The 23,740-nt window shown below is 44.0% G+C and overlaps 1 protein-coding gene and 1 pseudogene across 2 annotated transcripts; one reads left to right on the top strand and one right to left on the bottom strand.

Moving 5' to 3' along the window:
- The first annotated feature begins 216 nt into the window (after positions 1 to 216).
- Positions 217 to 23,008, top strand: C7H8orf76 (chromosome 7 C8orf76 homolog). 2 transcript variants are annotated; one of them, XM_003820483.4, is made up of 6 exons: positions 217 to 389; positions 3,667 to 3,762; positions 4,879 to 5,022; positions 11,208 to 11,665; positions 16,344 to 16,476; positions 22,681 to 23,008. In XM_003820483.4, exons 1-6 carry the CDS (start codon positions 273 to 275, stop codon positions 22,873 to 22,875), a joined length of 1,143 nt encoding a protein of 380 aa, XP_003820531.1. In that variant the 5' UTR covers positions 217 to 272; the 3' UTR covers positions 22,876 to 23,008. The 2 variants fall into 2 exon arrangements, with proteins under 2 accessions (XP_003820531.1, XP_034822453.1); XM_034966562.3 differs by lacking the exon at positions 3,667 to 3,762 and having other exon boundaries at positions 238 to 389.
- Positions 5,390 to 7,411, bottom strand: LOC134731002 (ubiquitin-ribosomal protein eL40 fusion protein-like; annotated as a pseudogene).
- Positions 23,009 to 23,740: the final 732 nt, after the last annotated feature.

The raw sequence follows: 23,740 nt of genomic DNA, 5'->3' as shown, positions 1-23,740 counted from the left end.
TACTCTGGGGCCAGCGTGCTTTTTGATGGGTGCAGGTAAGGATCATTCTGTCCATCTCCTGACACAGAGAAGTCAAAACCTCCTTCCTGGGGTTCGGTCAGTTAGTGGGTCAGATAATCATCTCAGCTCAACCACTACTCCCAACCAGCAGCGGCCACGTCCCCGCGTCGCCCTCAAAGACTACAAGTCCCAGCGTGCCGCGCTCTGGGCCGTGGAAGCCCCGCCTTTTCCGGCGGGCCCCGCCTCCTCGTTGCCCCCGTCGCGGGCGCGCGATGGATTCCGGGTGCTGGTTGTTCGGCGGCGAGTTCGAGGACTCGGTGTTCGAGGAGAGGCCGGAGCGGCGGTCAGGACCGCCCGCGTCCTACTGCGCCAAGTTCTGCGAGCCGCAGGTGAGAAGCTGGGGCCTCTTCGCCTTATCCCGGGCCCCAGGCCTCGCCCTCCGCGGGGCCCCGGCCCCGGCCTCGCCCCTCCGCCCGCGCGAACGCAAACCCTGGCAGGCTCCAGCGCCCGCCGCGTCCCCCGCCGTCCCTCCTCCTCCACGGGGAAGCGGCTTTCCCAGGCCCCATTCCGGGTCCATGGGCGAGAATCCCCGCGTTGTCAGCGGCTTGACTCCCACTTGGCATTTGGCCGGCCTGGCTGCTGCCGGCTGGTCTCAACGCCCCTGCCCTGCAATCTCCGGTACCTCCCGTTTGTCTTCACTGCTCTTACAGCCGGGCAGTCAGGCCTCCCAAAACGGTGACCTCCGGCAAACCCACTCTCCCCTCCCTCTTCGGCGAGCTCCCCCTGCCCGTACCAACCCCGCGCTGATGGTTAAAGTCCTTCAGTTATATCCGTTTTTCAAGGCACATCTTAAATGTCATCTCCTCTAGGAAGTCTTTTCTGATTTCGTCTTCCAGCCAAATATTTTTGTCTTTGGCCCCCTTCCCTCTATTTAGCTTCTACTTAAAGCACTTGTCAGTATTCCCACAAAGTCCTGAGACCGGGAGTGCTAAATGATCGCACCAGCATGAGTTCTTGATGCCCTTGGCAGTGCCTAAGAGTTTTTATTCATAATAGTGACTCCGCGAATATTTTTGAATTAGTAGAGTATTACTTCCTATTCTTTCATGAGTGTAAATAGTTCATCAGTCAAAACTAATATTTATGGAAAATACGGAAGTGTTCCGGGCACTGTGGTGGGTTCCTTCGCATATACTGTCTCATTCGTTCCTCACAATTGTACTGACAAGATGCCAGGCACTCGATAATTACTGAATTGTGTTTTTGGTTATTTCAGTTGCATTTTCTCCTTATCACATACGATCTTTCAAAGTTACCTTCAGCCCTGGATCATGTAGACTCAAAACAGGGATTGGGCTTGGAAATCATGTGGCAGAACATTAAAAAAACTCTGGTTATGAGATAGGACTCTTGAATTCCAGTGTTGGCTTTACCACTTGCCTTGAAGGTGTCAGCTCCTTATTTGTCCCTTCAGAAAAATAATACATGCTGGCTCACAGAGTTATCGTGGGAGTGAAATGAGATAATGTATATGAAAATACTTTGTCAGATCTGATGTGCTGTACAGGTGCATAGAATTTAATATAAATTCTAAAATGAAGTGATTTTTTTTTTTTTTTTTTTTTTGAGGTGGAGTTTGTTGCCCATGCTGGAGTGCAGTGGCGCGATCTCGGGTCACCCCAACCTCCACCTCCCGGGTTAAAGCGATTCTCCTGCCTCATCCTCCCAGCTAGCTGGGATTACAGACGTGTGCCACCATGCCGGCCTAATTTTGTATTTTTAGTAGAGACAGGGTTTCTCTACTGTTGTTAGCCAGGCTGGTCTCAAACTCCTAACCTCAAGTGATCTGCCCGCCTCGGCCTCCCAAATTGCTGGGATTACAGGTGTAAGCCACTGCGTTTCGCTACATTATTTATTCAATAGTCAAGCAATCTCAGTCTCACTTTCCTTTTTATCCATAGGATTTAAATCAGTAGAAAAGCAAATAAAGTATCCCAGATGGGTATTTCCTCAGACTTCTCTCCTACAGGTTTTTGGTATTTGGTTGCATTGGAGCCTCCTTCTAGCCTTAATTTCTGTCTCCTTTGCTGAAATTCTAGTTTTTTGCCATTATGACATTTTCATAATAGCACCATATCTATAATTCTTCTTTCCTATGTCCTTTCAGTAAAGAATTGTCAATCCCTATTCCAGTCACACTAAAATTTATCTACAAGAAAGCATGTCTCATTTTAAAGAACCAATGTGGGCTGGGTGCGGTGGCTCACACCTGTAATCCCAGCACTTTGGGAGGCCAAGGTGGGCAGAGGCAGGATCACTTGCGCTCAGGAGTTCAAGACTAACCTGGCCAACATGGTGAAACCCTATCTCTACAAAAAAAAAATACAAAAATTAGCTGGGTGTGGTGGCGCGCACCTGTAATACCAGCTACTTGGGAGGCCGAGGCATGAGAATTGCTTGAACCCAGGAAGTGGAAGTTGAGTGAGCCGAGATTGTACCACTGCACTCCAGCCTGGGCGACAGGGTGAGACTCTCAAAAAAATAAATCCGTAAATAAAGAACTAGTGTGAACTATGCTAGATAAATGTAGGTTCCCAGGCACCACAGCCCTATGTATTGAAAATGCTGCAGATAAAACCATACAGTTGTGTGCTGCTTTTCTAGAGAGGTATCATATTATTGATGTGCTTATTACCTGTGATAATTTTTTTTTTGCTTATTAAATTTATTTTTAATTGAGACAGGGTCTCACTCTGTTGCCCTGGCTGGAGTGCTGCTGTGATCTGAACACAGCTCACTGTAGTCTCCAAGTCCCAGACTCAAGCAGTTCTCCCACCTCAGCCTCCCAAGTAACCACATCCCACATCTGGCTCCTTTTTTTTTTTTTCTTTTTTTTTTGTAGAAATGAGGTCTCCCTATGTTGCCCAGGCTGGTCTCAAACTCCTGGGCTCAAGCAATATTCCCACCTCAGCTTCCTGAGCAGCTGGAACTACAGGTGCATGCCACCATGCCCAGCTAATTGGGTTTTTTTGTTTGTTTGTTTGTTTTTTGAGACAGTCTCGCACTGTCGCCCAGGCTGGGGTGCAGTGGGATGATCTCTGCTCACTGCAACCTCCACCTCCCGGGTTTAAGCAATTCTCCTGCCTCAGCCTCCCAAGTAGCTAGTATTACAGGCGCCCGCCACCACACCCAGCTAGTTTTTGTATTTTCAGTAGAGACAGGGTTTTGCCATGTTGTGCAGGCTGGTCGTGAACTCCTGGGCTTAAGCTATCCAGCGGCCTCGGCCTCCCAAAGTGCTAGGATTATAGGCATGAGCCACTGCGCCTGGCCTGCCCAGCTAATTTTTAAATATTTTGTAGAGATAGGGTTTTTCTCTATGTTGCCCAGAGTGGTGTCAGACTCCTGGCATCAAGCATTCTACCCACCTGGGCCTCCCAAAGTGCTAGGATTACAGGTGTAAGCCGCTGCACCTGACCAGCTTGTGAACATTTTAATAAAAACAGCCATAATTAAAATGTTCATTCTTTGTCAGTGTGTTTCTCTTGAGTCTCATCTTGAAGAAGTCTTTTTTTGACGTTTAATCAATTATATTATGGGAAATTGCTTCTGAATATGAGGTGGAAAAGCATAGCTCACTCTGTAATAGGCTATTTTCATGATTTCAAGTGGTTTTATGAAGAAACAGAAAGCAGTGATGATGTTGAAGTGCTGACTCTCAAGAAATTCAAAGGAGACCTGGCCTACAGACGACAAGAGTATCAGGTAGAATTCAACATATAGAAGATGGTGGTGCTTGAAGTGGGCTCTTGTTTTATCAGTTATGGCATATGTAAATAACAGTGTACCAAGTTAGTGTGGTGTTTATGAAGATGAGTTTAATCTTTTGTGATGTGTGTTTATAATCTGAGGCTCCCAAGTTTCCGTTCTTTTCTGCTTGGCTCTGTATGATTTGTTTGTTTCCTGTAACTCCAACAAAAGGATCTCTTTGGGGTCCTTGTCCTTGTAGGCTTATTCCTCAAGGTTCTGAATCTCCTCATTACTTAGGACCCTCTAGCACAGACATTTCACAGTGCCACAGGAGCAAATCACCCCAAAATGTATAAGAAAAAGAACAACTAGATGTTAGATTGCGTTACATATGTATCTCATTTCATCTGCATGAGAATCCTGTTTTTATTTTGCTGATGAAAAGGTTATAAAGTAAGTTAGTGGCAATACCAGAATTCAAAGCCTAGTATATTTGGTCCCAGAATGTTCTTTCTGCTATATCATGATGCTTTCCATAGTAGTAGTGATTATATTCTCTAGCCATTCCTTCTCTACCTTTTAGGAAAGTAGGATTGACTAGATGTATTAGTCCATTTCCATACTGCCATGAAGAAATACCCAAGACTAGATAATTTATTTAAAAAAAAAAAAGAGGTTTAATGGACTCACAGTTCTACATGGCTGGGGAGGCCTCACAATCATGGCAGAAGGTGAAGGAGGAGCAAAGTCACGTCTTACATGGCGGCAGGCAAAGAGAGTGTGTGCAGGGGAACTGCCTTTTATGAAACTATCAGATCTCGTGAGACTAACTACCATGAGAATAGCATGGGAAAAACCCACCCCCATGATTCAGTTACCTCCCACCAGGTCCCTCCCACAACATATGGGGGTTATGGGAGCTGCAATTTAAGATGAGATTTGGGTGGGGACACAGCTAAACCATATCACTAGAATACTGAAATCTTCTTTAATTCATTTAAATATTCATGTAATTCATTGGTCAGTTATAACATTACTTTCCACCTAGGAAAAAAAATCACCCCTATTCTGAATCCTTTTTTCTGTTATGTTTTCCTCCTTTCATTTCTTTATTTAACAAATAATTTCCAGAAAGCACTGCAGGAGTATTCCAGTATCTCTGAAAAATTGTCATCGACCAATTTTGCCATGAAAAGGGATGTCCAGGAAGGTCAGGCTCGGTGTCTGGCTCACCTGGGTAGGCATATAGAGGCGCTGGAGATTGCTGCAAACTTGGTGAGTGATTTTATTGCTTATTTTCACACACATTCCTATAAGGGTGGTCGAATGGTGTATTTTTTGAAAACAAAACAAACTTCTTGCTAGCTATGGGTTTGGATAAGCAGAAGAAAATTGTCAGGGGTGTGAGAGTTTTATTATGATGAACAACTTGGAACCTAGACATAATCATTTTCTTGTAATATTTTTCTTGTGTCATGCTCAAAATTCTGTATTGCCTGAAAATCTCCTTTGCAGAGGTTTTTCTCTTGTTAGGAGTAACATTCAGTGTGGAAGGACTATGAGTGATCTGTTTTCTTCGTTAGATTGTTTTTAGACGTTGTTCTCCAAAATTTCTACAATGAACAGTATTTTTCTAAGCCAAAAAAGGTCCCCCCCACAAAATGACTAAATACTCATTACCAAGCCACACTTAGTAGTCCTTTTTATTTTTAAGTGGAATTTGCAGAATTTTTTTTTCTTTTTCCTTTTCCCCAGTCAACGAAAGGGACACTTTATGACACTTTATTGAGGCCCCAGGGCCATGAGGCCTGGGCAGGACCCCGCTCTTTGGGGAAGGAAGAGCCTTCTTTGTCCTTCGTCTTGGGGTACAGGTTGTTGGTGTGGCCGCGCTTCTTGCAGGAGTTGACAGCACGGGGTGGTGCAGGCGGGCACAGCACTTGCGGCAGATCATCTTGTTGTAGTTGTATTTCTGGGCGAGCTGGCGGAGGGAAGGCTCAGTAATGCCACCTCGCAGGCGCAGCACCAGGTGCAGAGTGGACTCTTTCTGGATGTTGTAGTCTGAGAGAGTGCGGCCATCCTCCAGCTGTTTGCCCGCAAGTATCAGACGCTGCTGGTCAGGTGGGATGCCCTCCTTGTCCTGAATTTTGGCGTTGCTGGGCTCGATCTCAAGGGTGATGGTCTTGCCTGTGAGGGTCTTCACAAAGATCTGCATCTCTGCGTCTGGAGCTCGGCAGCCTCGCTGAAGAAAAAGAGGGAATTTTTCTTTCTTTCTTTCTTTCTTTATTTCTTTTTTTTTTTTTTTTTTTGAGACAGAGTCTCACTCTGTCACCCAGGCTGGAGTGCAGTGGAGTGATCCCGGCTTGCCGCAACCTCCGCCTCCCGGATTCAAACGATTCTCCTGCCTCAGCCTCCTGAGTAGCTAGGATTACAGGCATGCACCACCACACCCAGCTAATTTTTGTATTTTTAGTAGAGACGGGGTTTCACCATGTTGGTCAGGCTGGTCTCAAACTGACCTTGTGATCCACCCGCCTCGGCCTTCCAAAGTGCTGGGATTATAGGCGTGAGCCACTGCACCCGGCCTTCTTTTTCTTTAAAAAAAAATTTTATTGCCTTTTTCCACACGTTCTAAAGCGGAATTTTTTTTTAAGGGATAAAGAAAGGTAGTTCTTTCCAGTTCTAGATTTTATTGCTTTTGTTTCTAGGTTAAGGCATTATTTGTATTGATTGTTGTGTAAATTTTATATGGGAATTAGTCTAAATGGACTAGTTTTCTTCCTCGGAGGGAATTAAGGAGACACTGTGGCACCGATTTTGAGCTTTGTGGATGTACCGCCCAGCGATCAGCCTAACGTATGCACACAATTGAGCTGACATCTGCCATCTCATTAACTAAGAGAAATCCCTAACCTTTGTTTGCTTAAGCCTTCACTGCATAGGACCTCAGCCTCTTGCAATTCGAGGAAACTTTGGCAGTAATTGTTCTAAGAACATGGAAAACAGCTGTGTTTTGTTCTTTCTTTTCTGTTCTCTACTAATTGGGGGTTAGTGCTTAAGCTGAAAGATAGATAAATCGACTTCTTAAGGAAGCGTTTGCATGAGCAGTTAACTTGATGGGATTTCATTGTGTTCATTTCTAGTCTTCCCCAGTCCGCAAATTAACAGTGCTCTTGGCCCTTCCGGTGCCTTTCTGTAGCCTTTATTACTGTCCTGCTCGCTCGGCGTTTCTTGCACGTCACTGTTGTGCTTCCTCCTCCTCCTCTTTGATTGTTGAAGGTAGTGGCAGCTGGATTCCTGGCAGGGGTTGGGTCATCTCTGGTTCCTTCTAGCTTAGGGAATCTGTTTCGGTGGCTCAGAGAAGGATCTGTTGCCAATCAGCCGATGCCAGGTCTCCGGTGCTGGGGATGGTTACTAGGCAGGAGAAACACCAGTCAGAAAACCCTGGACTTTCAGAACTGTGCATCAGGCGTCCTGGCAACCTGTTGGGCAGGACTGTCAGGTGGAAAGTGGGCTCGTGGGGTTCGCCCCTTTCTGTCGGCTTCACACATGATCTCAGCGGACCTTGCGTGTCTGCACGGCATTCTCATTTCCTGGTAAGCTGTGTTTTGTTTTGTTTTTTAAAATTTCTTCTCTACCTGAGGACCCTCGCCTTTTGTTACTAGCTCTGGCCCATATCTGTTTTTTTGTGACGGTGGTTACTGTCTTTTCACATTCTGTAGGGGGACCTGTCGCAGTATGTAACATTGAACAAAATAGACAGCAAGTCCCGGGGTGGCCATCAAGATTCGAACATTTTCTATTCACAATTTCTGCTGAAATTCATTCACCTCTTTTCATGATTTTTGGATAAAATTTATAGTAGGACTTATTTCTTAAATAATTACAACATTTTCTTATAGTGGTTGGTATGCCTGTGTGGTAACTGGTAAGAAAATGACTTTCTGGTAGTAAGTGACTCCTTTTCATTTATCCACTCAGCACTCAACAAACATTTCAGTCCTACTATTTTCCTGGTTCTGGGTTCGATGCTAAGGAGACAAACAATATATCGTGTACATGCAGTGCTCATCTAGTGTCTGGTCGGTTTAGCCAGCGCACATACATATCAGATCTTTTTTTCTTTTTGAGATGGAGTCTTGCTCTGTTGCCCAGGCTGGAGTGCAGTGGTGCGATCTTGGCTCACTGCAGCCTCCTCCTCCCAGGTTCAAGCGATTCACCTGTCTCAGCCACCCAAGTAGCTGGGATTATAGGCATGTGTCACCACACCTGGCTACATTTTTTTTTGTTTTTTTGTTTTTGTTTTTTTTGTTTTTTAGATGGAGTCTCGCACTGTCGCCCAGGCTGGAGTGCAGTGGCGCGATCTTGGCTCACTGCAACCTCCGCCTCCTGGGTTCAAGCGATTCTCCTGTCTCAGCCTCCCAAGTAGCTGGGATTCGAGATGCCCGCCACCACATCTGGCTAATTTTTTGTATTTTAGTAGAGACGGGGTTTCACCATATTGTCCAGGCTGGTCTCGAACTCCTGAGCTCAGGTAGTCCACCCGCCTCAGCCTCCCAAAGTCCTAGGATTATAGGGATGAGCCACTGCACCCGGCCTTTTTTGTATTTTTAATAGAGACGGGGTTTCATCATGTTGTCCAGTCTGGTCTCGAACTCCTGAGCTCAGGCAGTCCACCCGCCTCAGCCTCCCGAAGTACTAGGATTATAGGGATGAGCCACTGCGCCCAGCCTTTTTTGTATTTTTAATAGAGACAGGGTTTCACCATGTTGGCCAGGCTGATCTTGAACTCCTGACCTCAAGTGATCTGCCCACCTCGGCTTCCCAAAGTGCTGAGATTACAGGGGTGAGCCACCTTGCCCGGCCATATCAGCTCTTCGTAAGTACCTTTTATTCCTTGACTTTTAGTATAACTGACTGTAGCTCTCCTGCTTACCAGCCATATTATGGCAGGCAAGTTATCTAACCTCTCTGTGACCCAGTTGCCTTATCTGTAACATAAGGAAAATTACTGAATCTATTTTAAAGCACTGTCAGGAGGATTAAATGAGGAAAACACTTAGAATAGTGCCTGGCACTGCGTAAACACTCAGTAAATGTTAACTGTCATCATCATGTTATTGTTACAGAAAGAGTTGCAGTATTCTGGAAAAATCACTCACTCATTTAAATAGATTTTTTTTTTTTTTTTTTTTGAGATGAAGTCTCGTTCTGTTGCCCAGGCTGGAGTGCAGTGGCGTGATCTTGGCTTACTGCAAGCTCTGCCTCCCGGGTTCATGCCATTCTCCTGCCTCAACCTCCTGAGTAGCTAGGACTACAGGTGCCCGCCACCACACCTGGCTAATTTTTTGTATTTTTAGTAGAGATGGGGTTTCGCCATGTTAGCCAGGATGGTCTCGATCTCCTGAACTCATGATCCGCCCGCCTTGGCCTCCCAAAGTGCTGGGATTACAGGTGTGAGCCACCACGCCCGGCCTAAATAGAATTTAATTTCCAGAAAGGAGTTTACTAATCCACCTCTCAAAACCCTACTATTGACAGGGCGCAGTGGCTCATGCCTGTATTCCCAGCACTTTGGGAGGCCGAGGTGGGCGAAGGTCAGGAGTTCAAGACCAGCCTGGCCAACATGGTGAAACCGCATCCCTAATAACAATTTTAAAAACTCTCTTGGTGTGGTGGTGGGCACCTGTAGTCCCAGCTACTTGGGAGGTTGAGGTGGGAGGACTGCTTGAACCTGGGAGGTGGAGATTGCAGTGAGTCAAGATCACGCCACTGCACTCCAGCCTGGGCAAAAGAATGAGACTCCATCTCAAACAAATAAAACCCTGTCATCAGGATCATAGTTTGTGAGTAACAGCCTCCACCCTAACACACACTTGCTTTATCAATATCAAAATGTTTTTGAGGCTGGGCACAGTGGTTCATGCCTGTAAGCCCAGCACTTTCAGAGGCCGAGGGGGGTGGATCACTTGAGGTCAGGAGTTCGAGACCAGCCTGGCCAATATGGCTAAACCGTGTCTCTACTTTATGCAAAAATTAGCTGGGTGTGGTGGCAGGCACCCGTCATCCCAGCTACTCCGGAGGCTGAGGCAGGAGGATTGCTTGAACCAGGGAGGCAGAGGTTGCGGTGAGCTGAGATCGCACCATTGCACTCCAGCCTGGGCGACGAGAGCGAAACTCTGTCTCAAAAAAAAAGTTTTTGAACAATATAAAGCCCTATAGACTGGTTACAGAAGAAGGGTAGCATTTGTTACAGATGTAGTCTATACATGTTGTTTTCCTTATAAATGACATGATTTGACTTTAGAAAAGTCATTACTCAAACGTGATTTAACATCTGTGATGGCCGAGGAGCTGTGCTCTGTACTAGGAATTTACATTGAACAAAAGCTCTTATGGAGCTAAATGGTCTGTTGGGAAGGACAGATGCTGAACAATAGTAACAATAAAACGAGATGTGTTCTGTCTTTGGGAAGGTACAGTGTCACCAAATCAGTCGTATGGGGCTTTATCTCCTATCTTTTCACTCAATGTGGGAATATTTAGAGCTGCCCGCAGGCCTTCACTTGCTGGTGTACAGTTTCCTGGGGCCGTACACCAGGTAGTTTTGCTCATGTTTCATGCTCAGTGTGGTTCTGTGAGGGAGCCTGATCTGGACGCTTGCAGGCCAGGCTTTCCTTAGACCTCACATCAACTTGAGGGTAATTTGAGTCTGCCATCTGCTCTCCGCAAACTTCAACTTAGAAAAAGCAGGCCTGTTTTTACTAACCCAGAGGACATTTGCCATATGGCAAGTTAGGCAAGAGATGGTGGCGCTGGTTAAGGAGATTTGAAAAGGATTTTCTGATCAAAAGGAAACTAAGCAACCCCTTTTGGCCAAAAATAATAATTGATCTTGGTAGTGGTTACCAGGGAAGGCATTTGGATTCAATTAGAATGCGTCATGAAGCATGGAGAGCTTCAGGGCTATCCTGTTTAAAATGTCTAAGCCAAATAAAATTTGGAAGTGGAGTTTGTTCAAATCCTCAAGGAAATTACCATTTGGATTTTTAGAAAGCCTTGAATATTACAATGGAATCATTAGGCCAGGATCTAAGAAAATTGGCTGGGTCTTTCAGATATCTGGCTGAAGACAGTAAAGATTATAATAAAAATTGGAAATAAATGGATATTTATGTTTTTGATGCTGAACATTTGGCAGGCCACCATCTAGGAATTGTTAAGTTATTATGACATTAGGATGTTTGGGAATGGCTGGTGACTCTTTCTCTAGGTAGCATATATCTCTCTGGGTTTACGGTTTCAAACATGAGATATATTGAAATATATTTAGGTCACTCGTATAGCTACTGAAAGATACTTCTAATTTATAACATATACAACTTGGTTTTTTAGGCATTCTCATTTTATATGGAAAATTCTTTGAAGTTTAAACTTCTTAACCTTTTTTTTTTTCTCCTTAGGAAAATAAAGCAACCAACACAGACCATTTAACCACGGTACTCTACCTCCAGCTTGCTATTTGTTCAAGTTTGCAGAACTTGGAGAAAACAATTTTCTGCCTGCAGAAACTGATTTCTTTGCATCCTTTTAATCCTTGGAACTGGGGCAAATTGGCAGAGGCTTACCTGAATCTGGGGCCAGCTCTTTCAGCAGCACTTGCGTCATCTCAGAAACAGCACAGTTTCACCTCAAGTGACAAAACTCTCAAATCCTTCTTTCCATACTCAGGAAAAGACTGTCTTTTGTGTTTTCCTGAAACCTTGCCTGAGAGCTCTTTATTTTCTGTGGAAGCGAGTAGCAGTAATAGCCAGAAAAATGAGAAAGCTCTGACAAATATCCAAAACTGTATGGCAGAAAAGAGAGAAACAGTGTTGATAGAGACTCAGCTGAAAGCATGTGCCTCTTTTATACGAACCAGGTAAGCTGAGAGTCACTGAAGCAACGCTTGGTAATCAGCTCAGAGTAAAGACTTTATTTTCTAATTTTAAGCTTCAGAAAGTTCTAGGCTAGACATTTGGTATATATTTTGGAATTTTTCCTATGGTTCTGTTAAACGTTTGTCATTCTAGTGTGTAATACTTGGAAACAAAACTACATTTGTTTAAGAATACAACCTGTGTTAGCTGGTGTGGTAGCACATACCTGTAATCCCAGCATTTTGGGAGGCTGAGGCAGGTGGATCGTTTGAGCTCAGGAGTTTGAGACCAGCCTGAGCAACATGGTGAAATCCCATTTCTACAAAAAATTTTTTTGAAAAGTTAACTATGTGGGCCGGGCGCGGTGGCTCACGCCTGTAATCCCAGCACTTTGGGAGGGTGAGGTGGGTGGATCACAAGGTCAGGAGATCGAGACCAGCCTGGCCAACGTGGTGAAACCCTGTCTCTACTAAAATACAAAAAATTAGCTGGGCATGGTGGCACGTGCCTGTAGTCCCAGCTACTCAGGAGGCTGAGGCAGGGGAATCGCTGAACCCGGGAGGCGGAGGTTGCAGTGAGCTGACATCGTGCCACTGCACTCCATCCTGGCGACAGGGCAAGACTCCGTCTCAAAAAAAAAAAAAGAGTTGACCAGGCATGGTGGTGCGTGCCTGTAGTCCCAGTTACTCAGGAGGCTGAGATGGAATGATTGCTTGAGCCTGGTACGTCAAGGCTGCAGTGAGCTGAGATCACACCACAGCACTCCAGCCTAGGCAACAGAATGAAACTCTGTCTCAGAAACAAAAAGGAATATAACCTGTGTCATTGCCCAAGATGGAATGTTAAGATTAGAAAACATTAAAAAATTAGGAAAATAAAAATATATAAAACACTGAAAAAGGGAGAGGAGATATTTTAAAGAAGGAATTTTCTGTTCGTATATTCCACAGAAATCTACTAAAGAAGAAAATTAGCTCTTGTATTTGAATTGCTGATAATGGGAGTAGATGATGCTTAATTCATTCTACAGAGAATTCCCATGGTTTGTGCCTAGGAATACCAAGTACTTTTTATCCTTAAAGTATAAGAGTTTGAGGGAAGGGTAGGGAGAATACACTTGACCAGTTCTATAAATGATGAGAAAAGAAGCAGACTCTCTCATGTTTCAAATGGTACCAAAGAATGTACAGATTTTTTAACTCAGGAGGATTCAAGAAATATTAACAGTGAGGCTTACTGAGAAGTGGTATCTATTTGGCAAATTTTATTTTATTATTATTATTTTTTTGAGACGGAGTTTTGCTCTTATTGCCCAGGCTGGAGTGCAGTGGTGTGATCTCCACTCACTGCAACGTCTGTCTCCAGGTTCAAGCAATTCTCCTGCCTCAGCCTCCTGAGTAGCTGGGATTACAGCTGTGCACCACCACACCTGGCTAATTTTTGTATTTTTAGTAGAGACGGGGTTTCACCATGTTGGCCAGGCTGGTCTCGAACTCCTGACCTCAGGTGATCCACCCGCCTCAGCTTCCCAAAGTGCTGGGATTACAGGAGTGAGCTACCGTTCCCAGCTATTTGGCAAATTTTAAAATGTATTCAGTGGATGCTTGTTTAGATTGACCGTGTCACTAATTCAGAGGCACATTGAATGACAACCGTGTGCCAGACATGTGCTTGGTGCTAGGATCACAAAGATCATTTAAAAAGCAGTCCCTTATGCCCCTCACTCACTCAGAGAAATGGTATGTCTAGCCTGTAACTGCCAGCACAGGTGCTAAATAGTATATCAGTGCTGTGAGCAGAATTCTGGGGGGACCAACGTCAGGGAGCTGTTGGCGTGGCCAAAAGAAGGAAGCCTTTACAGAGGGGATGATGCCTCTGCTGAATGGTCCCTGTAGGAACCCTTGTCAGTTGACTGAGTGCTAGATGCTTTGTATACATTATTTCATTTTAATCCTCATGACTCTGGGATACCTATTGGGATCCCACTAGATGGATCAGGAAACTATTAAAATCATTCCCAAAGTGGTGCAGCTGTGAGGTGCAGGGCCAGGATTTGGAGCTGGTCTCTGATTCCAGACCCATTCTTTCAGCTTATCTTGCTCACTCCACGTTAATATTCCCCACGTGGGAAGAGGCATGCTAGGTAAAAAGAAAGCACCGCCCAGAGGGGCAGAGGATCCGTTCTAGAACAGTGTTGTCACATTGTCTGGTGGTAAGAGCAGCATTGGTGGTAAGGGCTCAAGATAGGCTATGGCCACAGTGCCAGGGTGGCAGAGGAAGTAGGAAGTAGGACTTTGGTGTCAGAACTGGTTTTGAAGAACTTAGTAAATTGCTGATGCTAAGTGGATGAACCTGAACTCTTGCAAGCGGTCTGACCTTGCACAGATTCCTTAAACTCTGCTCTCTAGTTGCTTAATCTTGACAGATGGAGAAATGGGGAAAATGCCTGCTTCCTGGGGTTGTAGAATTAAAGTATTTAAAGTACTTATTGTCCTGCATGGTATGTAGTAGGCATTTGGTAAATGTTAGATTAGTACTTTTATTTTTGTTGTTTTTATTGTTAACACAAGATGTTTGGTGTCACAAGGGTTTGGTCTTTGTGCCGAAGGCCTGAAGAGTATTTGCAGGTTTTAAATACAGGAGCATGTGATAAGACTGTGTGTGTGTGTGTTTTGGGTTTTGGTTTTTTTTTTTTTTTGAGACGGAGTTTCACTCTTGTTGCCCAGGTGGGAGTGCAATGGCACGATCTCGGCTCACCGCAACCTCTGCTTCTCAGGTTCAAGCAATTCTCCTGCCTCAGCCTCCCGAGTAGCTGGGATTACAGGCATGCACCACCATGCCAGGCTAATTTTGTGTTTTTAGTAGAGATGGGATTTCTCCATGTTGGTCAGGCCGGTCTCGAATTCCCGACCTCAGGTGATCCACTGGCCTCGGCCTCCCAAAGTGCTGGGATTACAGGCGTGAGCCACCGCACCTGGCCAAAACCTGTGATTTAGAGAGCTCTGGTGACTGCGATGCTGGATTAGAAGGAGGAGCTAAGGACTGGAGGTTGTGGAGTAATTAGTGGAAGATGATGAGGGCCTGACCTAGGCTGGTACAGTGGTAATAAAAAAAAGAAATGGATGTCACTGCACGATATAATAGACAGGACTTGGTGACCAGCGGAGTGTGTGGGAAGGTTGAGGGTGAGGAGAACGGAAGAGTCTCTACAGAGTCTCTCGAGGATGCACAGGTGGATGGTGGTGCCTTCCGCTGAGATAGGACACCTGGGAGGATGAGCAGAGCCGATTTGGGGTGGAAGGCAATGATTTTAGGCTTGAAGTACCGAGTCGCAGGTGCCTGGAGTATATCCAGAGGGCAGAAAGCAAGTTACATCAAAGGGGTAACGAAGGTGAATGCTTCCCGAGGCCGGGTAGGTGATGTCAACAGGTCAGACTGAAGCAGACAGATGATCATTTTACCTGTGAGTCAGGTCAGGCTCCTTTCTGAAACGTCCAGATGGCTTCCCATTGCACTTACGTCAATTCCGCATTTCTTTCCATGGCCTGCAAGATCTGATTTGAATTGGCCCTGCCTTTTTTTCCCACCTCATTTACTACACAGTTTTCTCTCTGTGTTCCAGCCACAGTGATCTTAGTGATTTTCAAGCATATCAAATTTGTTCCTGTGTCAGAGCCCCCTTCTCCCTGGCCAAGCCCTCGCCACCAGATGTTCCCCCACTGGTTCCTCATCAGGTAGCTCGTAGCTTGCCTGGTATCTCAAGGAAGCCTTCCTGCCTATACCACCGCATCTGAAGAGGTTACTGTGTCCACCCTGTCTTGGGTTTTTTTCCATAGCACTTGTCACTACCTGAAATACTTATGTGCTGTCTCCCTCCTTCCATTCATTCCATGAGGCCACAAGTGTGTTTTGCTCATCAGTATCTCTCATTGCCTAGCGTAGTGTTGGACATGTTCCACAGCATGGAGAGCCAGTGCTTCTGGGCATCGCAGTAGGTACCAGTGAGAAAAAAGGGGAAAATCTGCATATTGAGTATTTATTAAAAAAAAAAAAAAAAAAGCCAAATGAGGAAGACAGGAGGAAGTTAAATGAGAGAGGAGACCAGCTATGATCATGACGGGGAAGTCAGTGGTAAGGTATCGCAGAGTGGTTGTCAGAGGGTCATCAAAGATTTGGCCCTGCTTGGGGTAATTGAAGTGTGCTAGCGAATCTAATTAGTCCTTGCGGTCAAGTTGCTGTGGGGTCAGCGAGATGGAAGGGTCACAGAACACTGACTTCAAAGGAGCAAATCCAGAGGGCCTGTGTGAGAGGAGTCTGATTGGGAGGCTCGTTCCTTTCACTCCAAATTACTTATCCTTTCAATCCCTTGACTTCCACAGGAAGCTCTTTTGAGGCCGGAAGCTCTTTTCAGGTGTTGCTCTCTGAAGATTTCTTTGAGCAGTTTTAGTCTTTATATTTTAGAAAAGATGAATCTCCAATGTAAAGTTGGGCAATTGATTCCAAGTCGGAAGCTTTAGGGATTGAAATGATAGTTCTAGTGAGGGTGGGTACCTGCTTTTTAACCTGGTGGGACTTGCAGCCGACTCAATACCTGGGCTCTCTGAACGTTTCCTCGCAGCTTTCCTTTATCTGGAAGCGTTGGGACTTTTCGCCACGCATTGAGACTTTTCGGTTTTTCAGGCTTCTGCTTCAGTTTACCCAACCTCAGCAAACATCGTTTGCTTTGGAGAGGAACTTAAGGACTCAGCAGGAAATTGAAGATAAAATGAAAGGGTTCAGCTTCAAAGAAGACACTTTGCTGTTGATAGCTGAGGTGAGTGTATCCCTCGGGTTTATGTGAAACGAAGCATCATAGATATTTTCCCTGGCTCTGATAGCATTTTTTAAAAAGCAGGGCCAAATTTAATCTACTGAAGGACTTGTCTCCCTCCTCTGTGTGCCTTTGGATCACTCAGCAATCACCAAGGCGGCCTCTTGATCGGCATTCCCCTGCAGCGTGCGGGACCGCAGGGGCTGTGTTTCATGTACTTGTCAGTGCTTGTTAGCACCTGCCTGCCTGAACATCATCAATGCCCAATAATTGTTTGTTTCAGTGCTGAGTAAATGAATGAATGAGTGCTTACATTTGTGTAGCAGTTCTGTTTTTTTTCCTCCATTCATCATAACAGCTTGTGAAGATGAGTAGAGCTAGAATTGAGGCTCAGAGAGCTTGTGACTTGCCTGCGGTCAGATTTTCAGTGGGAGAGCTGGTCTGGAGCTTGTGTTTGGCAGCTGCAAGTCCATTTTATTCCTGCTCTACCCTGTTACTACTTTGATGGTTGCATAGAAATTCAAAGGTAATTTTTTTTAAACTAACATGTAAACCTTCCTCGACTTTTTTTTTTTTGAGACAGAGTCTTGCTTTGTCGCCCAGGCTGGAGTGCAGTGGCACGATCTCGGCTCCCTGCAACCTCTACCTCTTGGGTTCAAGCGATTCTCATGTCTCAGCCTCCCGAGTAGCTGGGATCACAGGCATGTGCCACCACGCCCTGCTAATTTTTGTATTTTTAGTAGAGACAGGGTTCACCATGTTGGCCAGTCTGTCTTGAACTCCTGGCCTCAAGCAATCTACCCACCTCAGCCTCCCAAAGTGCTGGGATTACAGGCCTGGGCCACCATGCCTGATCTCTTCCTTTTACTTCTGAGAGGCTACACTGGTTTGTTTTTCTCCTGTGTTTCTTAATGTTCCTCTGCCTCTTGGGACTCAGCTGGTTTCTTCTGTAGCGTAAGTAATGGCATGCTAAAGATTCCCTTGACCTCTCTGTTTTCTACTTTTCTGTCACAGAAATCATCACCACACCCCTAGGTTCCATTGTCACCTCTGGGTTGATTACTCTCCAGTCTTTATCTCTAGTCTTATCTCTGGGACATGTGTCTCACATCAGATTAATTGCCTACTAGGTGGTTAACCTGGGATAATTATTGATTACTCTTCTGTCACTTCAAGTACAAAATGTCTAAAATGGAACTACTCATCAGAACACTTCCTGTAATCCCAGCACTTTGGGAGGCCAAGGTGGGTGGATCACTTGAGGTCAGGAGCTCAAGACCAGCCTGGCCAACATGGTGAAACCCCATCTCTACTAAAAATACAAAAAACTAGCCGGTCGAGGTGGCAGGCACCTGTAATCCCAGCTACTCGAGAGGCTAAGGCGGGAGAACTGCTTGAACCCGGGAGGTGGAGGTTGCAGTGAGCCAAGATTGTGTCACTGCACTACAGCCTGGGCAACAGAGGGAGACTCCGTCTCAAAAAACAAAACACAAAAAAACACTTCTGGTCAGTCTTTTAGTTCTCCCAAGTTCCACATCCTCCAGGAAGCTTTTCCGGAATATTCTGCTCTGTGGTCATTTCTCCTTCCTCTGAGCTCAGATAGTGATTGCTTAAATAGATAGCTCTTTGGGCCCTAAGAAGACATAAGAATGTGTCTTATGTTTTCAACTAGATACTAGGTTCCTTATAAGTAATAGTATGTTTTGGCATCTTTGTATTCTTCACCATGCTCGATAAATCTGTTGGTTGGGTGGAAGGGTAGTTTCCTGTGTAGACAATGCATGTGATATACCAGTGGAGCTTTTTAAAAAGATGGAAAATGTCTGGGCCCTCGTTAGGATTGTAATTAGGATTATAATGTACATTTTGTTTTGTGCTTGTTTTTATTTTTTAAAAGGTCTCATTCTGTTACTCAGGCTAGGCTGCAGTGCATAATCTTAGCTCACTGCAGCCTGAAATTCCTAGGCTCAAGTGGTCCTTTCACCTCAGCTTCCCAAGTTCGTAGGATTACAGGCACCCACCACCATGTCCAGCTAATTTTAAAATTTTTTGTAGAGGCAGGGTCTTGCTATGTTGCCCAGTCTGGTCCCAAACTCCTGGCCTCAAATGATCGTCCCGCCTTGGCCTCCCTAAGTGCTAGGATTATAGGTGTGAGCCACCATGCCTGGCCTTTATTTTGTGCTTTTAATTTTAGTTGACTTGTAATAACATAGCCCCATATCCTTAAATATTCTATGATCACATGCTTTTTTTTCCTGTTTGTAATTCTTTTATTTGAATTAGGATCCAAATAAGGTCTAAATACTATATGTGGCCCTTTTGTCTCATGTCTTTTTTATTCTATAACAACTGCTCTTCTCCCTCTTTCTTTTTTACTCTGATAAAATATGTAACTTAAATTTGCCATCTTAATCATTGTTAAATGTACAATTCAATGGTATTAAGTACGTATACAGTGTTGTGCCGCCATGACCATTATTTCCAAAATTTTTTCATCACCCCAAACAGAAACTCTACCCATTAAGCAATAACTCCCTATTTTCTTCTCTCTCTACCCGCTAGAACCTCTAATCTACTATTTTTCTCTGTGAATTTATCTATTCTAGATATTTTAAATAAGTGGAATCATACCATATGTGTCCTTTTGTGTCTGCTTTATTTCACTTAGCATAATGTTTTCAAGGTTTATCCATATTTAGCATTTATCAAAACTTCATACCTTCTTATGGCTAAATAATATTCATATATATGTACATATCTCATTTTGTTTATCTACTCATCTTTTGATGGATACTTGAGTTGTTTCTACCTTTTGGATATTGTGAATAATGCTGCTATGAACATTAGCATATAAGTATGTTTGAGTCTCTTTTTTTGTTTGTTTTTTTTTGTTTGAGATGGAGTCTTGCTCTGTCACCCAGGCAGGAGTACAGTGGCACTATCTCGGCTCACTGCAGCCTCTGCCTTCCAGGTTCAAGCAATTCTCCTGTCTCAACCTCCCAAGTAGCTGGGACTACAGGCGGGTGCCACCATGCCCAGCTAATTTTTATGTTTTTAGTAGAGACGGGCTTTCACCATATTGGCCAGGCTGGTCTCGAACTCCTGATCTCAAGTGATCTGCCTGCCTCGGCCTCCCAAAGTACTGGGATTACAGGCATGAGCCACTGCACCTGGCTAAGTCTCTGTTTTTAATTCTTTTGGATATATACCTAGGAGTGGAATTACTGCGTCATATATTAGCTCTGTTTAACTTTTTTAGGAACTACCAAACTGTACATTTTATTTTCTGTTTTCTGATATTTACCTAACATTATGACATGGGCATGACCCTATATCCTAAATATTATTTGAGTACATAATTTTTAATGACTGGATAGTAGTCAATTTTTGGACAAACTATAATTTACTTAGTTCCCTGTGTTGAACATTTAACAAATACTCAGTACCTATTTTAATAAATCCTTGCAAGAAAATCAATATGTGCCTTTGTACCTTTTGGAACAGATTATTAGAAATAGAATTGCTGGATTTAAATATATGAGCATTTTTAAAGACTTAAGCACATTTCCAAATTGTCATTTAGAAAAGTTAGTTCAATTTATATATCCTCTAGCAATATGTGAAAGCATTGTTTTTTCTACCCTGATCCTGACTATTAGATTGAACCATGTGAAATCAATCATTTTGACCTCTGTTTTATATAATTTAACTTAATAATATTACTTTAAAAATTGATAGCTTGGTAGATAAAAATGTAATGTTTTTAGCATTAATGTTTATTTCTTTACTATTAAGATGAACAATTTTTTCATGTGTTATTGGCCATTTGTATCATGTCAAATGCCTAGTCTTGCTTTTGCTTCATTATTCTTTGTTTTTCGTAGCAATTTTAAGAGTTCTCTCTATATTAGACTTAAGTATCTTTCTATAGTTACTATATTTTCTGAAGTTTATGATTTTTTTTGGCATATGGAAGTTTAAAATGTTTATGTGGCTGAATGTTTTGGCAGATTTTTTGACACCTGTAAATATTGTGCCTGTCTGTCCCTCTTTTGGGAATAGTGTGTTGTTTGGGTCTTACTATTATTCATTTATCTTTTTTTAAGAAAGGCATTTTTGGTGTTTTATCCCAGATTTTAAAATACTACATTTCACTGAATCCAGGAAATCATCAGTTTTAAGACATATCATTTGATGTGTCACTAAAAGAAAAATAAAATGCCTGCCAGGCGTGGTGGCGCACGCCTGTAATCCCAGCACTTTGGGAGGCCGAAGCGGGTGGATCATGAGATCAGATCAAGACCATCCTGGGTAACACGGTGAAACCCTGTCTCTACTAAAAATACAAAAATTAGCCAGGCCTGGTGGTGCACGCCTGTAATCCCAGCTACTTGGGAGGCTGAGGCAGGAGAATAGCTTCAATCCAGGAGGCAGAGGTTGCAGTGAGCCAAGATTGCACCACTGCACTCCAGCCTGGGCGACAGAGTGAGACTCTGACCCCCCCCCCTCCAAAAAAAAAAGAAAAATAAGATGCCATTTACACTATCACATAGAGCCTCACTCCAGTGGTTATCAAATACATTTAAAAAAATTTTTTTTGGAGGCGGGGTCTCACTCTATCTCCCAGGCTGAAGTGCAGTGGCACAGTCATAGCTCACTGCAGCCTCCAACTCCTGGGCTCACGGCATCTTCCCACCTCCGCCTCCCAAGTAGTTGCTGGGACTATAGTTGAGTGCTGCCATACCCGGCTGATTTTTAAAAAATTTTTTGGCCGGGCACAGTGGTTCATTCACATCTATAATCCCAGCACTTTGGGAGGCAAAGGTGGGTGGATCAGTTGAGGTCAGGAGCTCAAGACCAGCCTGACCAACATGATGAAACCCCGTTTCTACTAAAAATACAAAAATTAGCTGGGCATGGTGGCACTTGCCTGTAGTCCCAGCTACTTTGGAGGCTGAGGTGGGAGAATTGCTTGAACCCAGGAGACAGAGGTCGCAGTGAGCCAAGATCGCACCACTGCACTCCATCCTGGGCTACAGAGCGAGACTCTGACTCAAAAAAATGATAATTTGTTTTGTAGGGACGGGGATCTTGCTCTGTTGCCCTGGCCGTTCTCTAACTCCTGGCCTTAAGCGACCATCCTGCCTCGGCCTTCCAAAGTGTTGGTGTTACAGGTGTGAACCACCACACCTGGCTCAGATACATCTTGATTTTAGAGATGTTAAAATACAAAAACAAAAAAGTATCTTAGAACTGGTGAAATACCAGGCTTTAGTAAGTACTGACTGTTGCCTAGTGAAGCTTGGCTCTCATTGGCAATTTCCTCAAACAATATGTAATCTTTGAAGATTTAAACCCAGTCCGCAAAACCATTATTTGAGCCTGCTTCTAATTCATTATAATTTGAGTTTTCATGAACACATTCAATATCCGGGTTTGCAGGAACCTTGGAGATTATCTAATGCAAATCTATGTGGAACTTAAATTCCCTCTACAACATCCCTGCTCCATGACTACATAAGCTTTCGTGACAGATGGTATGAAATGTTTTGGAACTTAAGTTTAGTTCATTGTCATTAAGGGCAGTCTGCTTACTTAGTGGGTTCAGGTACAAGCTTTCTACAACCTAACTTTGTGATGTCTTCTCAAAGAAACTAACCCAGAATCTTGGGACATGACCCTGTGTTCATCTGGGCCTGATTCTGACCAGTAGGGAGCAGTATTGTACCTTCATTGGTAACCGGCTCCTTAAATCCCCAAGATTGCTTTGGTTATAGAGGGATTAGAGTCCTTTTGGGTCAGGAAAAGGTGGGCCCAGCTACATGCTACAGTTGCATTCTCACCAACAGAATATGCTCTTTGAAACAAAAAGGGTAACTCAGTACTCCTGGTAAGCCAAATAGTACTGCTGCTGCAGCAGCACCAGAGTGATTCTTTCACTTGGGGAGAATGAGGGTAGAAATATGGGATATTTTATTTGTCCTTGGATAACTACTTCTGAGATCAGATGAGATCGGGCACAGTCAGGGTGGTATGGCCATAGACGGATAACTACTTCTAAACAAACATCTTTTCAATGTGTTGGGAATGTCCCCTGGCTGCTCAAGTATTTTCTGCCTTTGAATGAAAGCCTTCACAGTTGATAACTAGCATTCCATGTCTGCTGCCTCTTTTATTGGGACAGTTTTTTTTTTCCTCCTGTTACAGGTTATGGGAGAAGATATCCCAGAAAAAATAAAAGATGAAGTTCACCCAGAGGTGAAGTGTGTTGGCTCCGTAGCCCTGACTGCCTTGGTGACTGCATCCTCAGAAGAATTTGAAGACAAGTGGTTCAGAAAGATCAAAGACCATTTCTGTCCATTTGAAAATCAGTTCCATACAGAGATACAAATCTTGGCTTAGTGGGTTATAAAAAACAAAACCACAAATATCTTGTACTGTATTAATTGTCCTTGTTTACTTAAGACAGTATCCATTGCTAATCATGGAGTATAAATGATTATTTATGTTTTATAAAACTGGCTTCTGTCTCAAATGATTTCTACTGCATTCAGTTTATGTTTTGTTTTCTTTTTGGATTTCTCCTATCCCGTTACAAGTACTGTATCTTAGGACTATTATGCCTTTGGAAGATAATCTGTTGCGGAAGTGTATCAAGGAGGCTTTTAGATTTGTGGTCTTTTAAAAACAGTTACTATATTATAGCCAGCAGCATAAGAATCCACATTGGTTAGGTAAATTCATTGGGAATGACCAAGAATGTTGAGATGTGAAACTAAGCTATTTCTAAGAAGGGTGTGCCAAGCACTGTGAAGGGTCTGAGATCTTACCCTACTTGTAAGCTAACAGCTTAGCCTCTCCCGCTTTTCATGGATGCTGGCAGAAAGGAGACTCCTGGGTCAGAGACAAAGGATTTTATAACCCATGGCCCAGCAAGCAGTATAAACTTCAGTGTATTTGCATCAGTTTCTCTTGCCTCCAAGTCCCAAGGGCACATAATAGGCACAGAAGGAATGCCTACGCTCACATACAGTGAATGTGCATTACCATGTCTCGTGATGCAATATGACTGGTTGCCGTACAGGAGAGGAGTGCTGAGTTTGGGAAACTCTAGTCTTTGATAATGGGCAGTGAGCATGCTTGCCCTTTGCTCCAGAGGTGGATGCTGTCTCCTTTTTAAGGCTGCTCGCCCTGCAGACATCTTGGAGAAGATAGTCTGGAGCAAAGAACACTGAGTGCCTCTCTCACAAGATGCACAGAAACACGA

The sequence above is a fragment of the Pan paniscus genome, chromosome 7, assembly GCF_029289425.2.
Source record: "Pan paniscus chromosome 7, NHGRI_mPanPan1-v2.0_pri, whole genome shotgun sequence".
NCBI classification, from domain to species: domain Eukaryota; kingdom Metazoa; phylum Chordata; class Mammalia; order Primates; family Hominidae; genus Pan; species Pan paniscus.
This window is presented reverse-complemented; position numbering and strand designations above follow the sequence as displayed.